This window comes from Argentina silus (assembly GCF_951799395.1).
Source record: "Argentina silus genome assembly, chromosome: 13".
Taxonomy (NCBI): Eukaryota; Metazoa; Chordata; class Actinopteri; order Argentiniformes; family Argentinidae; genus Argentina; species Argentina silus.
Genome location: NC_139667.1, coordinates 2,192,913 through 2,213,573, shown reverse-complemented (window position 1 = coordinate 2,213,573; position 20,661 = coordinate 2,192,913). Strand labels below are relative to the sequence as shown.

Here is a 20,661-nt window from a genome sequence, read left to right as displayed (position 1 = left end):
GCACAGACAGCCATGAAGCCAGCCAGCCCTGAGCCCTCTCAATTCCTCCTCACCTCATCCTCTGTGGCAGTCTTGGGGAGCCTGACGTGTGTGGCATTTATCCCAATCTATCCACAAGAGAGAGAGAGAGAGGGAGAGGGAGGTTAGGTGCTGAGGAGGGAACGAACACTGCTTCATAAACAGCAAAATGGTTTGTGTATGGGGGATATTCACATCAACCTCGTCATTGTCATTTACCTCAGTTGCTGCTTTCAGCTTCGTGCTTATGTAGAGGTTTGAATCATCTCGGTCCCCCACCTGTAAACACACACCGTCAGTCCAGACCATGGCAACATAGAACAGACCAGTTTCTTTCAAATGAAAAGTTGTATTCACAATACAACAACCTCTGAATAGACTCTCCTCTCCAGTCAGTGGTTCTTAGTCCGCCTCATGACTGATACATGTGGGAATGTATCCATTTAAACATGCAGCAAAAATACACAAATATCTCAAGGACACATGCCTGCGGACCGTCTGAATAAGAAATCCGTGGGAAAGAATTAGGACAGAAAGGGCAGGATCAGACGTCAAAGCAGAAGTAAACAAGATTAGTACCAGACCCTGAAAAACACCCCCTCCTGCACAGTACTAACCTGTAACACCACCAGACCTGGTCGAAAGTTGGGGTCCACAGTCTTCAGCTGTTCCACATCCTTCTTCAGCCTCTCTCTCACCTGCCTAGGAAATACAAGAGGAGCCACAGTCATTCTCACAGGCTGGGAACACTGGAATCAGTGCTAACGGGTTAAAAACCTGTGCGTTCTGACATGGAGGTGGCGTTCCCTGAGAACACAGAAGTCTGGGATCTGCGTCCTCTGGTAGACCACAGCGCACCTTGGAGAGGGCCACTGGTTAAAACATGGTGATTGACTAAAGCCAAGTGGTCAAGCTCCAGGGTTATGGAAGAGAGGGCGCCCTCCACTGAGTGAACCCAAATGGCACTAACTTTTACATTTACATTCATGGCATTTAGCAGACGCCTTTATCCAAAGCGACTTACAACAAATACATTTGTTTAAGTAAGTGAATCATCTATCCATCAGTCATCATAAGATAAAGTAATCAATGCTCGGACCAGCGGCCATTGGCAGTCACAATGATAGAAGAAGGAAAAATTACTTCTTTTTTTATTTATTAACAGGAGAGAAACTTGTACAGGGGGGTAGTGGGGGTGAAGAGGTCTTTAGGAGGGACCGTTAAGACGTAGCCTGAAGATGTAACTAAATGCTAGGCCCCCTAAGCCTTTAGTGGACAAGCAACCTTGGGTCTACAGACAGGCACAGTACATCTCGGCATGGGAGAGAGAAGCAATGTGCAATATGTGAAGCAAAGAAGCACCAGAGAACAAGCTACATCACTACACTGAGAAACGCCCATTGAAATCCACGGCCCTTGTCTGACCTGGTCATTCGGGAGGGGCACTTCAGAAACCCAGCATTATCTTTGGCCTTTTTCCTGCAACTACGTGAAATACTTTTAAATTTAAAAAAAAATCGGTTGGTCTCTTCATGGCTTGGATGTGGTAAGAGCCCTGAGTAAGAGTATAGATTAAGAGGATAGAGGGCAGATACCGGCACAGGACACGGCGCCTTCAATGGTGGAACAGCAACCACAGCAATAAGATGAGGGCAAAGTATATTTTACACATATCACATATTATCAGCCTGGGGCTACTGACCCTGCGGTGCTTGTGTGCAGCCACAGACAGACAGACGGGGGTGAGGAAATACACAAATCACTGAGTGTACAAATCCAATGTCTGATCTTTAAAAAGATAAAAAATAATTCAATCTTGGCGAGCCTGTTGGTGTGTAGAAATGTTAAACAGCGCAGGCCGAGGCCTACGTATAAACACATCTCTCGGTTGTACACTACAGTACTGGCTCCTTTCTAATCCTTCTCAAACGCAACAGTACTACAGTATTATGACTGGGCTATTGATAAGCAATTATCTTGCGAGCAAACTCTGGGTCAGACTGGGTGAATGTTCAATAATGAAGGTATAGCTTAGCAGGGGGGGGGGGGGGGTTTCCCCCAGAACTGTGACCGAAAACAATGCATTAAAAATTCTGTTAAGAGTGGGATGCTTTTCTTGTGCATCACGTGAATACCACTGCCTGCAAGATAGTGCAGCACGTCTGTGATTAACCAAAGCGTGACACACAACTCACTTTTAAAGAGAGCACATCACTTGTCTTTTTCCACTAAGATGCCAAAAAATACGTTTTTCATACAGTGATTTATGTGGTGATAGCAGGCAATGGCATAGTTCAGCTACGGTATAGCACTGAACACCATTCCGGTTGGATAAGTAACCAAACGATACATCATAACTCACAGTCTGGACTATTCTTTATCTTCACCCCTACAAAAGACACAAAAAGACCCAAACATTTTGCTGAGGCAGTGAGTCTTCAGATGATGAATCAACAAACCCCAGTTTTAGATCATGAAGTTTTGAATGGATTATCTCAGCCTAAATCTTGCACACAACGATGACAGCAATACTAGCCTGTATTGTATCAGTGGTAAGGCGTTATCTATTCCGCCACTGGTCCACACAGCCAAATTCAAGTGAGAGAGGGACATCAAACAAGTGTTGCACCCTGACCAAGGACACCGCTTCTATAGAGTTATTCTGCAACGTTGTTGCTTAATTGCTCACTGAACACTACTCACTACTTCAATGACCCAAATATGCACAAAGGTCACTTGCACAAAGACTCATTATAATCCTGACTGAGTCTGTCAAGACAGACAGACCTTATGTTTACTACTACTATGAGTAGGAAAGCATGACAGCTTCTGAAATAATGACATCAACTAAACTAGAAGATGCAAGTGAGGAATATGTGGCAGATGGGTCTTTCACCAGGGTGAAATAATTAACTAATGGGTAGTGTGAGGGACCCAGTTAGGAGAGCACAGGCAGCCTGTCTGGTGACTAGCATGAGTTGCCAATTGTACCCTAGATCCTCTGATGCATGTAAGCCAGGTTTTGTCACCAAAAAGACAGGCTACATAATAATGATTGCTATGGTTGTCGAGATTAAAAATAAAACTGTATACCAAATCAAAGTTGTAATGCAAAGAAGATTGCATTTGCTTCCTCATTGTTATATGGACTACAAACAACAGTAAAAACTGATATCACCACCAGCTGAGTGTTGGACATCATAAAACATTATCGAATGGTGTAATACAGCCGTTTTCTGAACCCCCTTTGGAGGTCACTGTTCACATTCTGTACAAAAACAACGGGGCAAAGATCACATTGCATGAAATCATAACTGATCATGTGCGAATCTTCTAGACGGCAAAAATAAAGACATATGACTTGATGTCCGTCCGTCCGTCCCCGTCCCCCCCATACACTCATTTATAAAGTCGTGAAATATTGCAAGTATTACGTTAATATCCTGTTGGCTGATTATCATTACAGCCTATTTTAAACGTTTAAGTACACTAGCTAGCTCTACAACACAATAATTGAAATCTGACAGCAATCAAAAGAAAAGCTTTTTTTTGTTGCCGTTTTTGTAGTTTGCTAAAGCGTACACAAAAACGATTGTAGCACTGTAGTCAGGTAAATCTTTAGCCTGCGGTAAAGTACCCGAGACACCACTAGTCACCAGATTTTTTATTAGAATGCTACGGTCCGTCAAGCTTGACACACGTGGTTGCTCCACCATGCACAACGCAGCCCGATCTTGTCCGAGGAAGCCACGGTAGCTAACCAGTCATTAACATTCACTTAACGTAGTATCAACTGGTGCATGCAGAATCAGCAGTAGCATGCACCACCAGAGCCAGCATCAAGTTTACACCACCGTGCGTGGGGAAACTGATGGTGCTAGCCGGCTAACTTTGTAACATATATTTGATTCAAAGAGTGCACTTGGTTAGATAACTACAAATTAACACAAAATATAAACCTCAGATACTTACGCCGAAACTTCTTTTCCGCTGATGATTTGGGCTGGCATCGTTTGGCTTGTGACAGTCCGTCCTGTGAAGACAGATCCTGCTCTGGCTGGGATTCTAGTTGTGGAGTTGCAAGTTATACAGCAGAGATGATGGTGGGATGAACACTGACGCCAGTAGCGTAGCACAGTTCAATATATATTTAGCCACTGTTCGATACAAACTTAAAAACGTTTAAGAATACAAGAAAACGTAACGAGAGGCATGCTAGAAGGTGGAGCAATACATTGGGGTTGGAGTCACTGTCAACCACCATGAACCTATCAGAGAACCGTATTGGTGTTGGGAAGATAATGTTGACCAATCATATGGGTTCTAATCACACCTCCAACCGCGCCCCCAAACTCTCACTGAACTTGTTAGTTTTACTGTATATATGTCTATATATTTCGATCTATATTGTCGAAATGACTGAACAGTTGAATATCAAAAACCGTTGTATTGTCAATGGGCAAAATCATTATTTTAAGGATATAAACGGTCGTTTTAGAGTGAGTTTAAGATTGACGTTTGTTTATTGATGAAAATGCTATTGTTAAACACCAACATAGATCATGGTTTTACTGTTTAAGTGTTATTTCCCAGAAATCGTCAAACACGGGTTTGACCTGCCTCCTCTCAGAGGAGGCGGGTACCAAATCAAGTCACTAGGTGGCAGTATTGTACTGTCAAAAACCAATGTGGTATTTGTTTGATTTTCTCCAATTGTTAGGGGTTTTCCGTGTGATTTTGGATCGAAATGTTGGTAGTAAGGAGGCGAGGGGGTGGCAGAAAAGGCCAACACTAAAGAGCCCAGGCTGGAATGACAGTCTCCCAGAGAACCGGACAGTAATAGAGGAAGTCCTCCTTTCTGTTTGCTGTAACCTGATGTTTCTGGGCGTAACCACATGGGGCAGTGGGCGTTACCTGACCACCCGAGAGGATGTTTTGCTACAGTATTTCTGGAGTAGGGGGTTGCAGAAAATACTGGACTTTAGTGCACATTTTAGGCTGTTGTTGGCCTGATGTAAGACATGAAGAAATATAGAGAACGATGGAGAGTCAATTCCTCATTCTGAACGACGAAGACCTCAAAACCCTCATTTCAAACAGCGAAGAGAGTGTACAAATCGAAAGGTACTATAGCTAGCCTGCTACATTCATTGCTATTTGGCTTGCTTGCTTTCTAGCTAGCTTGATATTGTTGCTAGCTGTATTAGGTTTAGCTGGCAAGGTTAGCCAGCAGTTACATCAAATCATGACTAATCTAATCCTAATGCGACATTAGATAGTTAGCTATGGCATGTTGGCTAATTCATATAGCTACATGCAACCGCGGGGGTGGTGAAGGTTTCGCTGCTACTTTGCAAACATAGCACCATAACTGTTAGCGATGCCAGAGCTACTTTCTGTGGTTTGCTTGTGGGCGCATGCAACCGCACCATTGTGTCTGCAAGTAACCGCACCATTTATGATTTGCTTATCTTCAATATCTTTTCAATGGTTGATACGATGCAAATTTCACGACAGTGGCTGCTAATAAAGCTACAAATGCGATAAGTATGGGGTTGTGTGTCCACCTCGCTTGCTTTGCAAATATGCACGTTCACCATTTCCAATGGTAACCTCTTGCTCACTTTTATTGTTTTCCATCCATAGGTCCAAGACATTGTTTGAGGAGATCCGTGCGTCCATCAACAACAATGACGAAGAGGATCGTTCCTTTTGGAGGCCTGTACTTCCGTGGGGGGGCGTGTACCCCATCAGAGCTGGGCGGAAGGCCATTTCCTGCACCCCACTGTACGTCAAGATAAACTTAAAAAACACCTGCACCATCGATGGGTTCCTCATGATCCTCTATGTGATCCTGAGAGACAACCAGGGTTTCCCCAGGGAGGTGGGTGTTTTCCTGGGCAAGCAGTTTGTGGAGCATTTCCTCTACCTGATGGACTCCTATGACTACGCCACTGTCAAGATGCTGTGGATCTGGGATCGGATGTCGAAGAGACAGTACCGCTCCCTGATCCATCATGCGGCTCTAGAGATTGACTTGTTTGGCAATGAGCATGAGAACTTCACCAAGAACCTGGAGAACCTGATGTCCACCATGCAGGAGAGCTTGTGCACCAACTGGAGCTGTCCTGCACGTTACCAGGTGTTCATACAGAGGACCATCAGCATCAAGTAAGAGAGGCAGAGGCTCCTGACCTCTCTGGTTAGGCAATGGAGTGAGCTAGGGTCTGTGGTGAATAGGGAGGGACAAGACTACTACCAAATTTGCCACTTATTGCTTCTTCTTTTTTTTTTTAGATACAAGGGGTTGTTAAATCGTACGCAATATGGATATGCAATATCCTCGGTTCAAAACACAAAACGCAAAACGCTAACTCTTTGACTTCGTGAAAACTGATAGTGATTGAATGCACACAAAGTTCAAAATAGAGCTAGACTTCAACCTCTGGTCCTAAAGGAGCTCTCAGTGGAGCTAAACAATTGGGACTGTGTCCAAATGGGACGGCCCGGTCACTGCTGAACGCTTTACTAATGATGCGGATCAGCTGGCCTACGCCTCCTGTCTTCTAGTGGTGTTTATTTCCACCCCTTGATACTTGACTAAAATAAGGCCCAGCCTGCGAGTCTCAGATGATGAAGGGAGTGGCCAGTGTTTCACCATCTCCGGCCCGGGACTCCACCTCTCACGAGTGTCTACCACAGCCTTATACAGGCATGTTTAACCACAGCGTTCCCTTGTTTAGACAGTGGATCATCTTCTCCCAACCACTATTTAAACAGTCTTTGTTTAAAGGTAATTTCACCTTCAGAGCCGAGGTCTGCTTGATGACTTAGGCTTGTGTGAATTAATGCATGTTGTCTAGTACTGGTGTGTGGGGGCAGATGGCTGAACTGCAGATGTTTTTTTTATTTTTTTTTAGGCCTCTGACTCTTTTTTTTCTTCCTCTCTTTAGTCCCCCTCATGAGCTGCCTCATAGAGACCCCATTCAGTCAGCTGTGGACGAATACTTCTGTCCCAAGATCCTTCTCTGCAAAGAGCTGGGGTGAGATATTTGTTGTGAGGAAACAGCGGGACATCAAGTTAACTCATGCTTTATGAGACTGCCCCCAGCCCTGGAAGTGCATGCATGCGTACAGGACATGCATGCATGCATACACCTACTGTAACGTATTTGCATATCATTACATCTCCTCCTTTTAGAGAGCGAGTTCATTCTTTACCCGGAAGAGCATACATACATACATACATACATACATACATACATACATACATACATACATATAGTACCAGTCAAAAGTTTGGACACACATTCTCATTCAATGTTTTTTCTTTATTTTTAAATTATTTTCTACATTGTAGATTAATATTGAAGACATCAAAACTATGAAGGAACACATATGGAATTATGTAGTAAACAAGTGTTAAACAAACCAGAATATGTTTTATATTTTAGATTCTTCAAAGTAGCCACCTTTTGCTTTGATGACAGCTTTGCACACTCTTGGCAAGTTTGTGTCCAAACTTTTGACTGGTACTGTACATACATACATACATACATACATACAGTACTGTATTTGCATATCGTTACAACATGTAGACAGTCATATTGTCCTCCCATCTCTCCTGTCCTCCATCATGGTGATGACTCATGTCCTCTCTGTGGCACAGCTGTAACGGGCTGAGGGAGTTCTCTCAGAGGGTCTTCTGCCATGGCCCCCCTCCGTTTGTCATTCTCAACATGCAGCTGTGGAAGTCTGAGGAGCTGTCCTACGTACCCTACCACCTGGCCCTGTCCCAGCACAGGTTAGACAGGCACCGGAGCATGGCTGTCCTGCTTGAACAAGATGCAACTCACAAGATCTATATTTGGAAGGGTGGAGGGGGGGGGGGGGGACTGTATGTGTTTGCTTGTTAGTCTATTTGTATTACTACTTCAGAACTTTCCCAGTACAGTACTTTGCATTACTGAGAATGTTACGATGAACCCGTGACGAATCCAGCTGACTTCATCCCCCTGCGTTTCCTCAGGTATTCACTGGAGGGCGCCACACTCTTCAACAAGGAGGAGCATCACTACTCTGCAGCCTTCCAGATAGACGGCTACTGGATGCACTATGATGGGCTGCGGAGCGACAACCTGATCCTCTTGAACAAGCCCCCCGAGCTCCTGCTGCTTTCCTCACTGGTCTACATCCGCGCCTCGGACAAATGAGACGCACCGGTGTCTACAGGCGCCACAGAGACAAGACCTTAACCATCCTGTGTTTCTGTTCCACTGCCCTTAACTCACAGGAACAAGAAACAATTCCACTAATTACCTTGGTTAGTTAGTTAGTTAGTTAGTCTTAGTTAGTTCCATCATTGTTCTGTTCTGCAACTTCTTCAGTTATAGTGTGTCTGATAGTTTTTCCCACCTGATCATAAAAAAAATACCGTTTTCTTGTCCTGAACATGCGTACGCCACATGTACAATGTTTTTTCGGTCAAGGTCCTCATGTCAACAACCTCCTTGTTCTGTTTATACTCTAGGTTACTTTTTTGAATGATGTGCTCTGTTTTGCCTGACTGTTGCTTGTGAAAAGCGCACTGTGCAAGATGAACACTGCTTTTCCCTTTTGGGCATGCTTGGAATCCAAGAATATATATATATATATATATATATATATATGGACTATAATAGTTCTGGGCTGGTATGCATAAATAATACTATAATATTACATAATAAACTTCATAACCGTAGAGCCTAACGGGGGACATGTTTGCGTTAATTGAATCGTACAGATTTTGCATCTTGGCACGTTTCCATTGGATCACTAACCCTAAGTGTTTGTTAAAAATCATGCAAATGTGCAAATGCTTTCATGGGTGGGGGTGACTGATTGGCCCTTTAGAGAGTTCCTGTAGCCTGAATCCTCAACTGATTGGTCAGCAGGGAAGTGAGACTCAGCATACAAGTCTATATCCGTGTCTGTGTTCTTTTTCAAACCATTTGTGCATACCAGCCCTGACTGATCAAACAGGGTGCTCTCTGATGTACTATTTCTACTGTGGTTTGAAAAGTTAAGAAACAGTTGAAATACATACTGCTTTGCATCTGGTGGAAATCAAACCACGTTTCACTTAGTGTTGATTCCCTGCTTTTGTTAACTTGCTGAAGTTGGTGGAGGTATACATTTTAGCCAAAAACTCATATATAGGATTAAATGCTCAAGTTGTATACAGCGTATCAGAAGTCTGAAGAGTAATTGCGTGTACTTACAATTACCCTAGCACAGTGATGTTACAGAAGTGCTTCCTTTTGTCTTCCGTAGAAATCAGTCGACACGATGCCCATGAATTGATCCAGAATTATAAACTAGTGATTTGGCATAGAACAACAGCGCAGTTGAAAACAGTACGTCCTGCTCTTAACCTCCAGTAAATATAAGGCTGCGACAGTGGCTTTGTATTGAATTTTAAACTCATCTATCATAGCATATCAGACTTCAAAATCTAGTGAATTATCAGTATCACATTGTGCCTCTGCCAATTTAATATAACGAACCATATCACTCTTCTCAAAATGACGTTGCAACATTGTCTTGATAGAGCCACAGTCCTGAATGGTGTGTGTGTGTGTGTGTGTCAGTTCTTTTTCTATGCATTTGTTGTTAATAATCTTTTTAAAAAAGCAATACAAATATTTTTATATTTTGGACATGTGTGTTTTTGTTTGTTACACTTTTGCACTGGTCCGAATGACAAAACATGGTCAAGAAGAAGAAAGGAGAAGGGTACCTTTTAAGGCAGGCATTTATTAATTTTAACTGGGTACAACTGCACCACACATAAATAAACTGGCTAAAATGTATGTATGTTCAATCAAAGCATGATAGAATGTGAAAAATACTGCATCTACATCTAGGGTTATCTTGTAGTTCCAGTGATAATCCACAGGATGTAAAATTCAAGATTATCACTTTACTTCAGACACACATCAGACACACTCATGGGAAATGTAAAAGAAGCAGAGTGGTAATTTGGCTAACATTGACATCAGTTTGAAAGGATTTTTTTCCAGACACAAAACAGTAGTGACCTTACAAACAGTCCATCCTATACTTGATATTAGTATCCCCTCAGCATTCTTTAGTAAAACAAGCACTTTGGTGAGAGTGGTGGCAAAACAAAAAATGGTTAGGCCATGATACAATAAGTTATGAACTTCACACATTTATACATCCCTTCATTTTGCAGTTTCACGTTTTCAGATTCCACGTATTGGCCAATGGTTATTTCCGCGAAGCAGAACATAATAAGTTAGTATACACCCATGAAATGAATGGTGTTGTCAATATACTTACAAGGTTAACATTTGTACAGGCCAACACACACGCTTGAACCGATGGCAGCAGGAGAGCGATCACGCCTGCGTGACTTCTCTGTCTGGTCTGGTCTGGTCTGGGGGCTCGTCCGCCCAACCCAGCCACGTGACATCAACAGAACATGGTACCACAAGGAACATGACAGGAAAAGGAGGATATCTGATCAACAGCGGCTAATTTCTTTTGAGCGACTGTTTTTTTCCCCTTCCATTTATGAAATGCACTATTGTTTGTCTACACATATCATATCCCCAAAGATTTATACAGTCAAGTCAGAAGTCAATTTACATGTGAGTGGATTGTTCACTTACACCTTTAGCTTTTTTGGGGGGGGGGCAATAAAACGTTGGTGTTGAATCTATTCATATGACCACAATCATCGAGAAAGGGACAGAAACATAATTCATGACTCTGTAAATATTATGTATTAATGCAATGTGAGCTGTAAAATCATGCAAGCTGAAATGCCTCACCAGTTGTAAAAAGACCCATTTGCCTTCATCACACGACAACTCAACCAAAAAAAATCGGTATCTTCAATAAGGAAAAAATCACGATGACTAGGGATCTATGATGGAAAAGTGCAAAGTTCTCGGAGGGGTAAAAAGCAGTAGCAGTTACAACAATGACATAACTTTAGTTTTTTCTCTCTGATAAATTGAATACGAAGCCAATTTAACTACCGGCACGCAAAGACTCACCCACTAAAGTTCCACAAAAAAAAAACAGGATTTTTGAAAAAAGGAGCAGTGAAGAACTCACATACTTGTACTGACAAGCTCCTGATCTCTGTATGCTGACAATAGTCTGTTATTGCTCGAACAAGACTAAACAGTCTTGAGATGTTAAAGGGAGCGGTCTTTGATCTTATCGTTGCTTAAGAACAATGTAACTTTAGGAGGGTCAGGGTGTTGTGAACGCACCCCACAATTGGCAATTAGTGTGAAAATGGAGGCACGCAAAAATCATACACCTGTACTGTGACTGCAAGGCTGCTGTCCACTGGGACAGACAAGCTAGGTTGGCTCAGAGCAAGACTCACACACAGCCAAAGTCTAGCCCCAGACTAGGGAAAACATTAATTAGGGCTTTTTTTTTTTTCTTCTTTTTTTTTTTTACTGGAGAACAATCCATTTGATTCTGTCTGCAAACGTATCCTAGTACAAGTGAATCAGCATGCACAACATTGGACACCGCTCCTAAGACACAAGATGCAGAGTTGGATGACAACAACATCGGACAGAAAGGTATTAAAGTCAGTGGTCTTTCATCAAGACGGTATAAACAACAGCTAACAACATGTGAACAGACAGACATGCCACGTGTGATTCCATCACTGCTATATGAGATGCCTTGGCTTTTAAGGAGGCTAACTGAAACCAAAAAACAGTAATCCACGAAAACTCTTATTGCATCGTCTAAATGCCATTAACCTAAATTGAGACCTACTGTATATACAAATCACACAATGTATCAAAGAGTTTGGTAAGTGCAATGCAGAGCTCCGTTTTCTGTTTCCACATGTGCAAACATATATAATGTACAATTCAAATAAAACTATACTTCCATACTGGACCAACAACAGACTGACACCTCACCAGCTCTCCACTATGCTCCATCTATTGCCTCGTACTACCTGCCCTAGTGTGGCCCAAGGCCCCTCTCTCTCTCTCTCTCTCACACACACACACACACACACACACACACACGAGGTTTGAGCTTAGTCAGTCAGGTATCTAATCCCTTGTATGTCTGGGGTCTCTCTCTGGGGGCCACAGGGTTTGTGACAGGGACAACGTAGCTTTACAATAGTTACAGCCCTTTAGTGCTCCACACTCACCCCCTCCACATGACAGCACAGAGGAATGTAACACACACACACACACACACACACACACACACACACAAGCAGTGAAAAGAACGCTTCTGGTTCTGGCACACAAGGGGGAAAAGCTATTTGTGGCTCTGGAGGTGGGAAAGAAGTTACAGCAGACTTGTGAAAGCAGGTCATATTTTGGCACTTCTCACGGGCCTATGGTATAAAAACGCTCTCGTCTGAGCTAGTCTGGAAGGCCTGGGCCACATGCAGCTCACACATGCATCAGCGGAGAGGTGGCAAGCAAGCAGAGAGGGTGTAGGGGGTCATTCACATGCTGAACAAGAGTTTATTCCTAACCGGTTAGAGAGTGACAACATCACCGAGTCTTCCTTGTGAGGAAGCTGGAAGTGATAGCGGCCATTTTGGGACAGCGACTACAAACTACAAAGCTAGACCTTCGGTTCCTTAACGCAGGGAACGCGTCAGGCGAGCCAAAGCCAAAAGGACGGCATCCCCGGGGCTGAAGAGGGAACGCGTCGAAATGTCTTTAACTGAACTGCATCAGTCATAGATAGGTTGAAGCCCCATCATGGGGCTCAAAGTTATGACTGGGGTCTATGGTAGTCCAGCCACAAGGTTGCCGTCCAGAAAGATAGTGCTTTATTGCATGGGGGGCTAGCAGAATTTGGGGCATTTTAATGCACGCAAGTATAGAACCAACATCTACGACGACAACGACGACAACAACAACAGTAACAAAACGCAATGGAGGAACAAATAAAGTTAGCCTCCTTCCATGAGGCGATAACAGACACAACAGCTGAATCCTGAATCCTAAATATAGCACCAGTTAGTATTGTGTACAAACCCAGCAGTGAAAAGAGGGACAGGATCACTTTTCAATGCCTTACGAAGAGGGATGGAGTGTGACCCTACCACAGGAAGATGTAACAGAAGCCGTAACATGGGGGACATCCGAATCGCTCCGCGGGTAAAGCTGAGACAGGTGGCAGAGCACTCTCGGGGGGGGGGGGGGGGGTGTTTAACACATACACACAAACAAACAAACATCCCATAACTAGTAACCCAGTGCAGAAAACATTTACAGGCAATGCACTGGAGGATATATTCATATCTATATATTTCTTTTCATTTCGACTATTTACAACAGAAAAAAAAAGGCAGCCCTTTTTAAGTGAATATAAAGATTCCGATTTTTCTCTTTTTGTGAAGCACTGATTTCGATGCAGGACGTTTCAAACACGGTGGGTGAACCACTCACCCCGCCTGAGCTTTCATCCTGCACACACAGACAATAAAGAACAAACAATCATTTCATCTGACATGCACATACTCACGCACACACACACACACATTAATTCAGCCAATCCTTCCATACACACACACACACACACAATCAAACTTTAAGGATCAAAAAAACATTTGGAACACGTGTTCTGCTCATGGCAGGAAAATAACAGGAAGAAAACGAGCGCAATAAAGAGAAAAAATGGCATGAACACAAAAAAAAAAATGTCTACGATGTGACAGATTTTCTCCCACAATCCTCTGGTGCGATGGCTCAGAGTCCTTGTTGTGGTCCAGCAGCAGTAGAGTGGTCATCTTCTCCTTGCCTCTGTGACGTCATACGTCCTAATCTGCCCCTCTCGCCCGTCCGTCCGTCCAGACCCTCCTCACTCGACTCTGGTCATTTCTGTGGTCCCCTGCACTAGCAGCCAGCCAGCCAGCCAGCCAACCAGCCAGCCAGCCAGCCAGCCAGCCAGCCAGCCAGCCAGCCAGCCAGCCAGCCGGACACATTCATCCATCCATCCACCCAGAAAGCTCTCTCTCTCTCTGGGATCCACGTCAGCGTGGATCCCTCCTCAGCCCACTGGGGATGAATTGGGGCAAAAGACAAATAAACAGAAAACCCTTTTGCGTCTAAAGTCTTCCCTTAAGGAGTCCTAGCCAGCCGAGCCATGGGTCAAAGGGCAGTCAGGCCAAAGTTACAGCGGCAGTACATCATGCCGCTCGAGTCCAGCCAGCTGTCTGTGATGGGGTCGTACCGCTGGACAGTGTTCAGGTAGGACGACCCAGAGTGACCCCCCACCACATAGAGGTAGTTGTCCACTATGGCAGAGCCGACACCTGGGAAGGGACACACACAAAAAATCAACTTAGTCGTATTCGGACGACAGGCTTTAGTTAAAGTTCACTTTTTTCCAAGTGATTTCTGGCTTGCCTTGATTAAAACAAGCCTCTCTAGAACTCATTCACTGCATTTACTATTTTTTTCGGATGCATAAATTAACCAAAACACTCTCCTGATGAGTCTTTCTTCAATCGCTTCCCCGTACAAATCACGACGTCCCGACTCACCTGTGCGAGGCTCATTCATTGGCCGACAGGCCGTCCACTGGTTCTGGTGCGGATCGTACCTCTCGATGCTGGACAGGTGGGAAACCCCGTTGTGTCCCCCGACCACGAATATGAACCCTAGCATGACCCCAACTCCAAAGTTTATCCTTTTGTCCGCCATGGGGGCTACCATTTCCCAGGCATCCTTGCTGGTGTCATAGCGCTCCACACTGAGAACAGACAAAGCTCCAGTAAAAAAAAAAAACATTCACTGATCGTAGCAAAGGGTCAAGGGTTAGCAAAGGGTCAAGGGTTAGCCGTCCTCAGCTACATGAGAAGTGTCTCTTCCTTGTTATGTTTTGGTGTACGCATGCGCACGCTCATTTTCTTCTATTGAGCGTCAACTGAACCTTAACGTGCTGTTTGTTGTCTTTCAATGTGTATCTGCGCTAGAAAATGTACACCATGTAAAACTGTGGAATATCCTAATGGCTGACATGCTAAAGTAAGTTATAGTTTGTCAGTAAGTACAGTTATTGTTACCAATACAGTAACAATAACAATACCCTTGTAAAAAAAAAAAAAAAAAAAAAAAAGAAAGAAAGAGAAAAACAAGTGGGCCTATCACTTGTTCCATAAAGTCTAGAGAAATTAAATTGTACTCCAAAATCAATGCGATTCACTTGGGCTATAAGAGTGTTAATACCACATTCAAAAGCAGCCAAACTAAATGAGGACATCTATTGCCGTCCTTAATTACAGTGCTAATGCCAGTGATGAAACCCTTCACCACATCGCTGGAAACTTGCAATTTGGGAGTTACCTCACAGCATTTAAGTGCATGCAGGTTTCATCGGGGTGGAAAAACAGTCCCAGACATTCTCCCGAGGGGTTTGGGGAGTCAAGGAGACAGGGTAACAACAACAGGGACATCTCTCTCTAGTGGGCAAAGACTACGACAGAGCTCCAACCAGCAGCAAGAGAGAGAGCTCTTATGCAAAGAAAACTTCAGCAACTGCTGCTGCCTGATTTCCCTCTCCACTCATTAGCAGGCTATGGGCCCTTTTCACAGCAGCAGTTGACATCCCTCACTTGTTTGCTACCTCAACCAGATGACCAGGAGACGCAACAGATCTGGATCCAGCGCGGAAATCTGGGGGTTATGTTGCTGGCTAGGCGACAGAGCATAATTGAATGGGGGTCTGAAAGCTTTTCCATTGGATCAAAGCCCTTATATAAAAGGTCTTGCGGCGTAGAGTCTACCGTAAATAACCTCTCTGATGTACAAACGGTCATGTGTAGGAAGAAAGAGAAGTTGAGGGTAGGTTTTGATGCAAGCACTTCAGAAGCATAAGGTATTAAGGTGGTCCTCTGTGGCTCAGTTGGTAGAGCACGGCACTAACAGCGCTTAGGTTGTGGGTTTGATTCCTGCTGGGACCATATATACTGAAATGTATGCACTCACTGCAATGTAAGTCGCTTTGGATAAAAGCGTCAGCTAAATGGCAGATATGTAAGACCTTGCCTGGACCAAGACATGATAATCTCGAAATCTAGCAGGTCACAAGCCCAGGACAAAACTTAATACACCATACAGGTACTATGTAACCAAAACTCCCTGTGCCGATGCATACCTCCACATTAGACAAAATGAATTACCAGTACCAGTCAAAAGTTTGGACACACCTTCTCATTCAATGGTTTTCTTTATTTTTTTTAATTATTTTCTACATTGTAGATTAATATTGAAGACATCAAAACTAACTAAGGAACACATATGGAATTATGTAGTAAACTAAAAAGTGTTAAACAAACCAGAATATGTTTCATATTTTAGATTCTTCAAAGTAGCCACCTTTTGCTTTGATGACAGCTTTGCACACTCTTGGCAAAACTCCAAACTTTTGACTGGTACTGTGTGTGTGTGTGTATGTTTATATATATATATATAAATAAAAACATGAATTGAGGAACACCACCAACGTACCTATTCATATGGGCTGGGCCATAGCCGCCGATGGCATACACCATGCCATCCAGCACAGCTGTGGCAAAGCAGCTGCGGGACTTGGTCATTGGTGCCACGGGCTGCCACTCCTTCACCTTGGGGACGTACTTTTCCACAGACTGCAGGTAGTACTGGCCATCGTAGCCCCCCAGAGCGTACAGCTCCCCTGCCAGGACCACCACCCCCAGGGTGCTGCGGCACTCCGCCATGCGCTCCACCGTGGACCAGGTGTTGCTGTCGGGGTCCCAGCTCTCCACCGTGCTCTCGTGTCTCCGGTAGCTAATGCCCTGGCGCATGTGTGTGGCGATGCCTCCCACCACGTACACCTTCTGGTCCAACACCGCCACCCCGAACTCGTAACGGGGAACGCTGAGAGGGGCGAGCCCGATCCACGAGTCCGTCTGAGGGAAATACATCTCCATGCTGCGAAGGAGAAGAGAGACATAAAACAACACTTATTTTCAGTCAATTATTTTCTCCGTTTTCATCTCAGTAAACATCCACATGAGTTACTCATAATAGCTTAGCACACAGACATGAAAAGGCTTCAGGTATTACCTCTCCAGGGTGGCGAAGAGTCCGGCCTTGCCTCCCACAGCGAGTAGCACCTTGGGAGCGCACCGTGGCCGCGTGGACAGCACAGTCTGGTAGGAGAGGCGGTGCTCAGGCATGAAATGGTATTTGAGGGCTTCGTTGAGCAGGTGCTTGCATGTGTGGTCATCGCGGACGAGGTGGTTGGCCTCGTAGAGGCGGGTGAGGAACTTGACACTGAGGAGAGGCAGGCGGACGCAGTGCAGCAGCTGGGCCAGGTGCTGCTGCCGCTCAGTCACGTCGTACTTGATCCAGGACTCCAGGGCGTAAAACACGGTCTCCTCCGTTACCACCTTCAGGCAGTCGTTTGACACTATTTCGTCCAACTCCGCCCGCGTCAGCTCGAAAAACTCCTCCGTCTGGCACACCTCCTCGAAATTCTGGCAGATGAACTTGGTGGCTGCCAGGCAGAGGTCATGGCAGCCGTAGGTCTCAGCGAAGCGGGAGATGCCTATACAGTTCCCAGCGTCCAGCTGGCTTTCCAGGAAGGAGCAGCACTCCTTCAGCACTAGCTTGACCTGGAGAAGGTTAGCAGCTGGCAGTAGGGATTCCACTGTTTCCTGGGAGATGAACACTGTGCCAGTGTAGGCATACTCAACGATGGCCTGCAGGAAGGGGGAGGGGCGGCGGCGGGGGGGGGTACATCATGAGAAAGTGATGGAACAAGTCCATAGACAACAACAACAAGCACTCAGAAAAAAAAACACTGTGTATATATAAAAAAAAAAGATGCTAATAGACAACACTGTAGTGCCAGCTTCTGTGGTGCTCTGTGGCTCAGCTGGTAGAGCACGGCGCCAACAACGCTTAGGCTGTGGGTTTGATTCCCGCTGGGACCATATACACTGAAATGTATGTATGCACTCACTGCAATGCAAGTCGCTCTGGATAAAAGAGTCAGCTAAATGGCGTGCGTTATATTATATTAGCTTCTCATAAGCTTCTCACTGCCAACCACGAGTCTATCTGTAGTACCTGTAGTGCCGCCTCGTCAATGCACTGGAACTCCACCTCGGAGGTCTCCTTCTCAGACAGGTTGCCCGTGAACATGGCCTTGAAGTAGGGGCTGATGCTCGCCAGCACCACTTTGTGGGCATGGATCTTGGCATCACCCACGCGCAGCACAATGTCGCACAGCTCATGGTCCTGCCGCAGCAGCTGGAGGCCTTGCAGCAGCTGCTCAGAGTGGGGCCGCGTCAGACTGGCAAGCATATAGGACTGGGCCTGCTGGTCCATCTGGGGAGAAGAATCTACCATCAGTACGACGCTGTCAAGCGTAGGCCACATTTCACGAGGACGTTCCTGCACTCTCTCAAGACGCACGCAGGGCAGCCTTCCATGATGATAATGCAGCAGTGTCGATTTTAAGAACCAAAGTGGACAAATGTAAACACAGGCAGGACAACAGTTGTCTCCTGAATGAGCCGCAAGTCAAGCCACTGTATATGAGACAGGATGGCAAACAAAGACATTGAAACATTGACAGCATACAGAATCATACATGAATCATATGTATTCATCATGTACCATTTGTTTCCAGAAAATCTACAGTTTCCATCAAATCAAGAGAGTAAATCTGATTGATAGACCATCATCACATACAAATGGTAGCTTTAGCAAATCCGTTAAGTTAGACAGCTTATAATGGAGCTGCATGGGCACTTAGCTTAGCTACGTTGATTGTCTCATTTCACTGTCACCTAAGGTAGCTGTCAGTGTCAAGCAGCTAGGATACTAACCTTGCAAGCAGGCTAATCTCGCTGGGTTGCCCCAACACTATCTAAGCTAGTTAGCTCTCTATATCTCGATGCTCCAATCCGCTTCACATTACAAGTAGACGAAATAGCTAACTAGCACAAGCGGTGATATGCAGCTGTCAGCTAGCTGAACATGAATGTATTTGGGCGGTGGTATAATTCCGTTAGCTAGCTGAGTAACATAGCTAGCTAGCCAGCTGCCTTCGCATCGTCCATACTTGGCAACTGTCTAGCATTAGCAAGCAACAACATTGGCTAGCTAGCTGCAGTTCAGATTTTCTAATTGATAGCGCCGTCCTTTCACAAAATGAATACTTATCAATTCTACAACAAAGCTAAGCATCATTGCGTAGCCTGCCCGGCAATACCCGTCGGACGTATGATGGTTTTTTAGAAGGGCCTAGTGTGAGAAATTGCAATTACAAGGGCATGTATTTCCAATGCATTCATTGGCACTGCAGAGTAGAGCCAGTGCAATTCTGCTGCTAAAAATAAACACAGTTAGCGATACATCGTGGATGAATACTCCCCCCCTCCCCACCCACCCCCCCAAATAGTAACATGACTATTAACTGAGAAATGTGATACTAGATAGGTATCTTTTGGAAAATCAGAGCAATATGTAGGAGAGGCATACCTGTGTTGCGCGTCAGATGGTCGGTGGATGTGTTGGTTGCGGTGCGGTGCGTGCGGCGCGGCGCGGTGCGGGCGGGCGGTGCGTGCGGAGTGAGGCCAGCAGCGGCAGGGACCCCGAGCGACTGGCACGAAAACAAACACCACAACACTTCTGCTCTGCGTAACTTCCGGGAGCGGGGCGCTTTAAAGGGAATGCCAGTTTTGTGCTGTAATGTTTTACATTTTTCCGTTATCTATGGAACATGATGTACGAGTGCTTTTGGTAGGACATGCGGGAGTGAAAGTGAAAAACACAACAGAAAGGTCAATGGCACAACACCGGCAAGTGCTCATGACCACAGATATTATAAATCCCTGACATTCCTGACACGCAAAAATAAAGGTTTGGCCGTGTGTGCATCTAGGATCAATAAATACACACGATATGAGAAGTTCATATTGGTAAGCGTATTTTTGTTGTCCACATTTTCGGAAAAAAATAAGGATTTTATAAAATCTCAATATTCTGATACTTGTCCATTTCCACTGTCCACTGATACATTTTCCACTGTCCCTTTCACAATCATCACATTAATGAAAAATAAGCTTGGGATTAGGAAGGGCTGATGCCTGCACAGACCGATATCAGTCCATCCACCTAGTGTTAAATCTTATTTGTGTGGCGCTTTTTACAAATGCATTGGTCACAACGTGCTTAACAGCAAGCAACCGACGCCTAAATCCCCACGCAGAGGCCACAGTAGATAAGGGAAAAGCACAGACTCAAGAGGAGCGTCAATCAAGACAAGCAGACAAGTGTAACATGAACAGTGTGGGAGCTGGTAGCCATAGGGAATACAGGTCGCACTACAGTCTCTACATATTCTATATTCTTTTATCTGGTTTCATGGTATATTCATTTGATTCTAGATATATAATTTGTTATGTATGAGTCAAAATTATTTAGGCCTACTATAGCCAAGGAATGTCATTCCTTGACCATAGCCTAAAGCAGCCAATACATATACTATATTCATTGGTGTTGTAGTTACAGTATTTTAAATGTGATAGACATTTAATCTTTGTTTGTTTTTACTAGAGGACGGAAAACTCGGATTTAAATAGTATGT

The 20,661-nt window shown here is 44.6% G+C and overlaps 3 protein-coding genes across 4 annotated transcripts in view; 1 reads left to right on the top strand and 2 right to left on the bottom strand.

Annotated features, from left to right (window-relative positions):
* Positions 1-4,192, bottom strand: part of mthfd1b (methylenetetrahydrofolate dehydrogenase (NADP+ dependent) 1b) — an 18,003-nt gene extending 13,811 nt beyond the window's left edge. For both annotated transcript variants that reach the window (XM_083682985.1, XM_083682984.1), the window contains exons 1-4: positions 3,991-4,192; positions 636-720; positions 238-297; positions 54-107 (exon numbers count right to left, since the gene is read on the bottom strand). In XM_083682985.1, coding sequence (XP_083539111.1) covers positions 54-107; positions 238-297; positions 636-720; positions 3,991-4,028 — 237 coding nt within the window. In that variant the 5' untranslated portion in view covers positions 4,029-4,192. The remainder of the gene's footprint in view (positions 1-53; positions 108-237; positions 298-635; positions 721-3,990) is intronic.
* A 797-nt stretch (positions 4,193-4,989) lies between these two features.
* Positions 4,990-9,716, top strand: dorip1 (dopamine receptor interacting protein 1). The gene is made up of 5 exons (XM_083682850.1): positions 4,990-5,142; positions 5,665-6,189; positions 6,972-7,061; positions 7,688-7,822; positions 8,048-9,716. The coding sequence occupies exons 1-5, from the start codon at positions 5,060-5,062 to the stop codon at positions 8,229-8,231; spliced, it is 1,017 nt and encodes a 338-aa protein (XP_083538976.1). The 5' UTR covers positions 4,990-5,059; the 3' UTR covers positions 8,232-9,716.
* A 996-nt stretch (positions 9,717-10,712) lies between these two features.
* On the bottom strand, positions 10,713-18,395 carry klhl28 (kelch like family member 28; the record flags this gene model as incomplete). The annotated part of the gene is made up of 5 exons (XM_083683132.1): positions 10,713-14,350; positions 14,582-14,790; positions 16,548-16,991; positions 17,127-17,764; positions 18,135-18,395. 5 exons carry the CDS (start codon positions 18,393-18,395, stop codon positions 14,187-14,189), a joined length of 1,716 nt encoding a protein of 571 aa, XP_083539258.1. The 3' UTR covers positions 10,713-14,186.
* Between the last annotated feature and the right edge of the window lie 2,266 nt (positions 18,396-20,661).

What these genes read in the sequence shown, in the direction of transcription:
- dorip1 (XM_083682850.1), top strand. Translation starts at nt 5,060, where the DNA reads ATGGAGAGTCAATTCCTCATTCTGAACGACGAAGACCTCAAAACCCTC. An exon ending in GAGAGTGTACAAATCGAAAG is followed by an intron (nt 5,143 to 5,664) that starts GTACTATAGCTA and finishes TTCCATCCATAG; the next exon opens with GTCCAAGACATTGTTTGAGG. An exon ending in CTTCTCTGCAAAGAGCTGGG is followed by an intron (nt 7,062 to 7,687) that starts GTGAGATATTTG and finishes TCTGTGGCACAG; the next exon opens with CTGTAACGGGCTGAGGGAGT.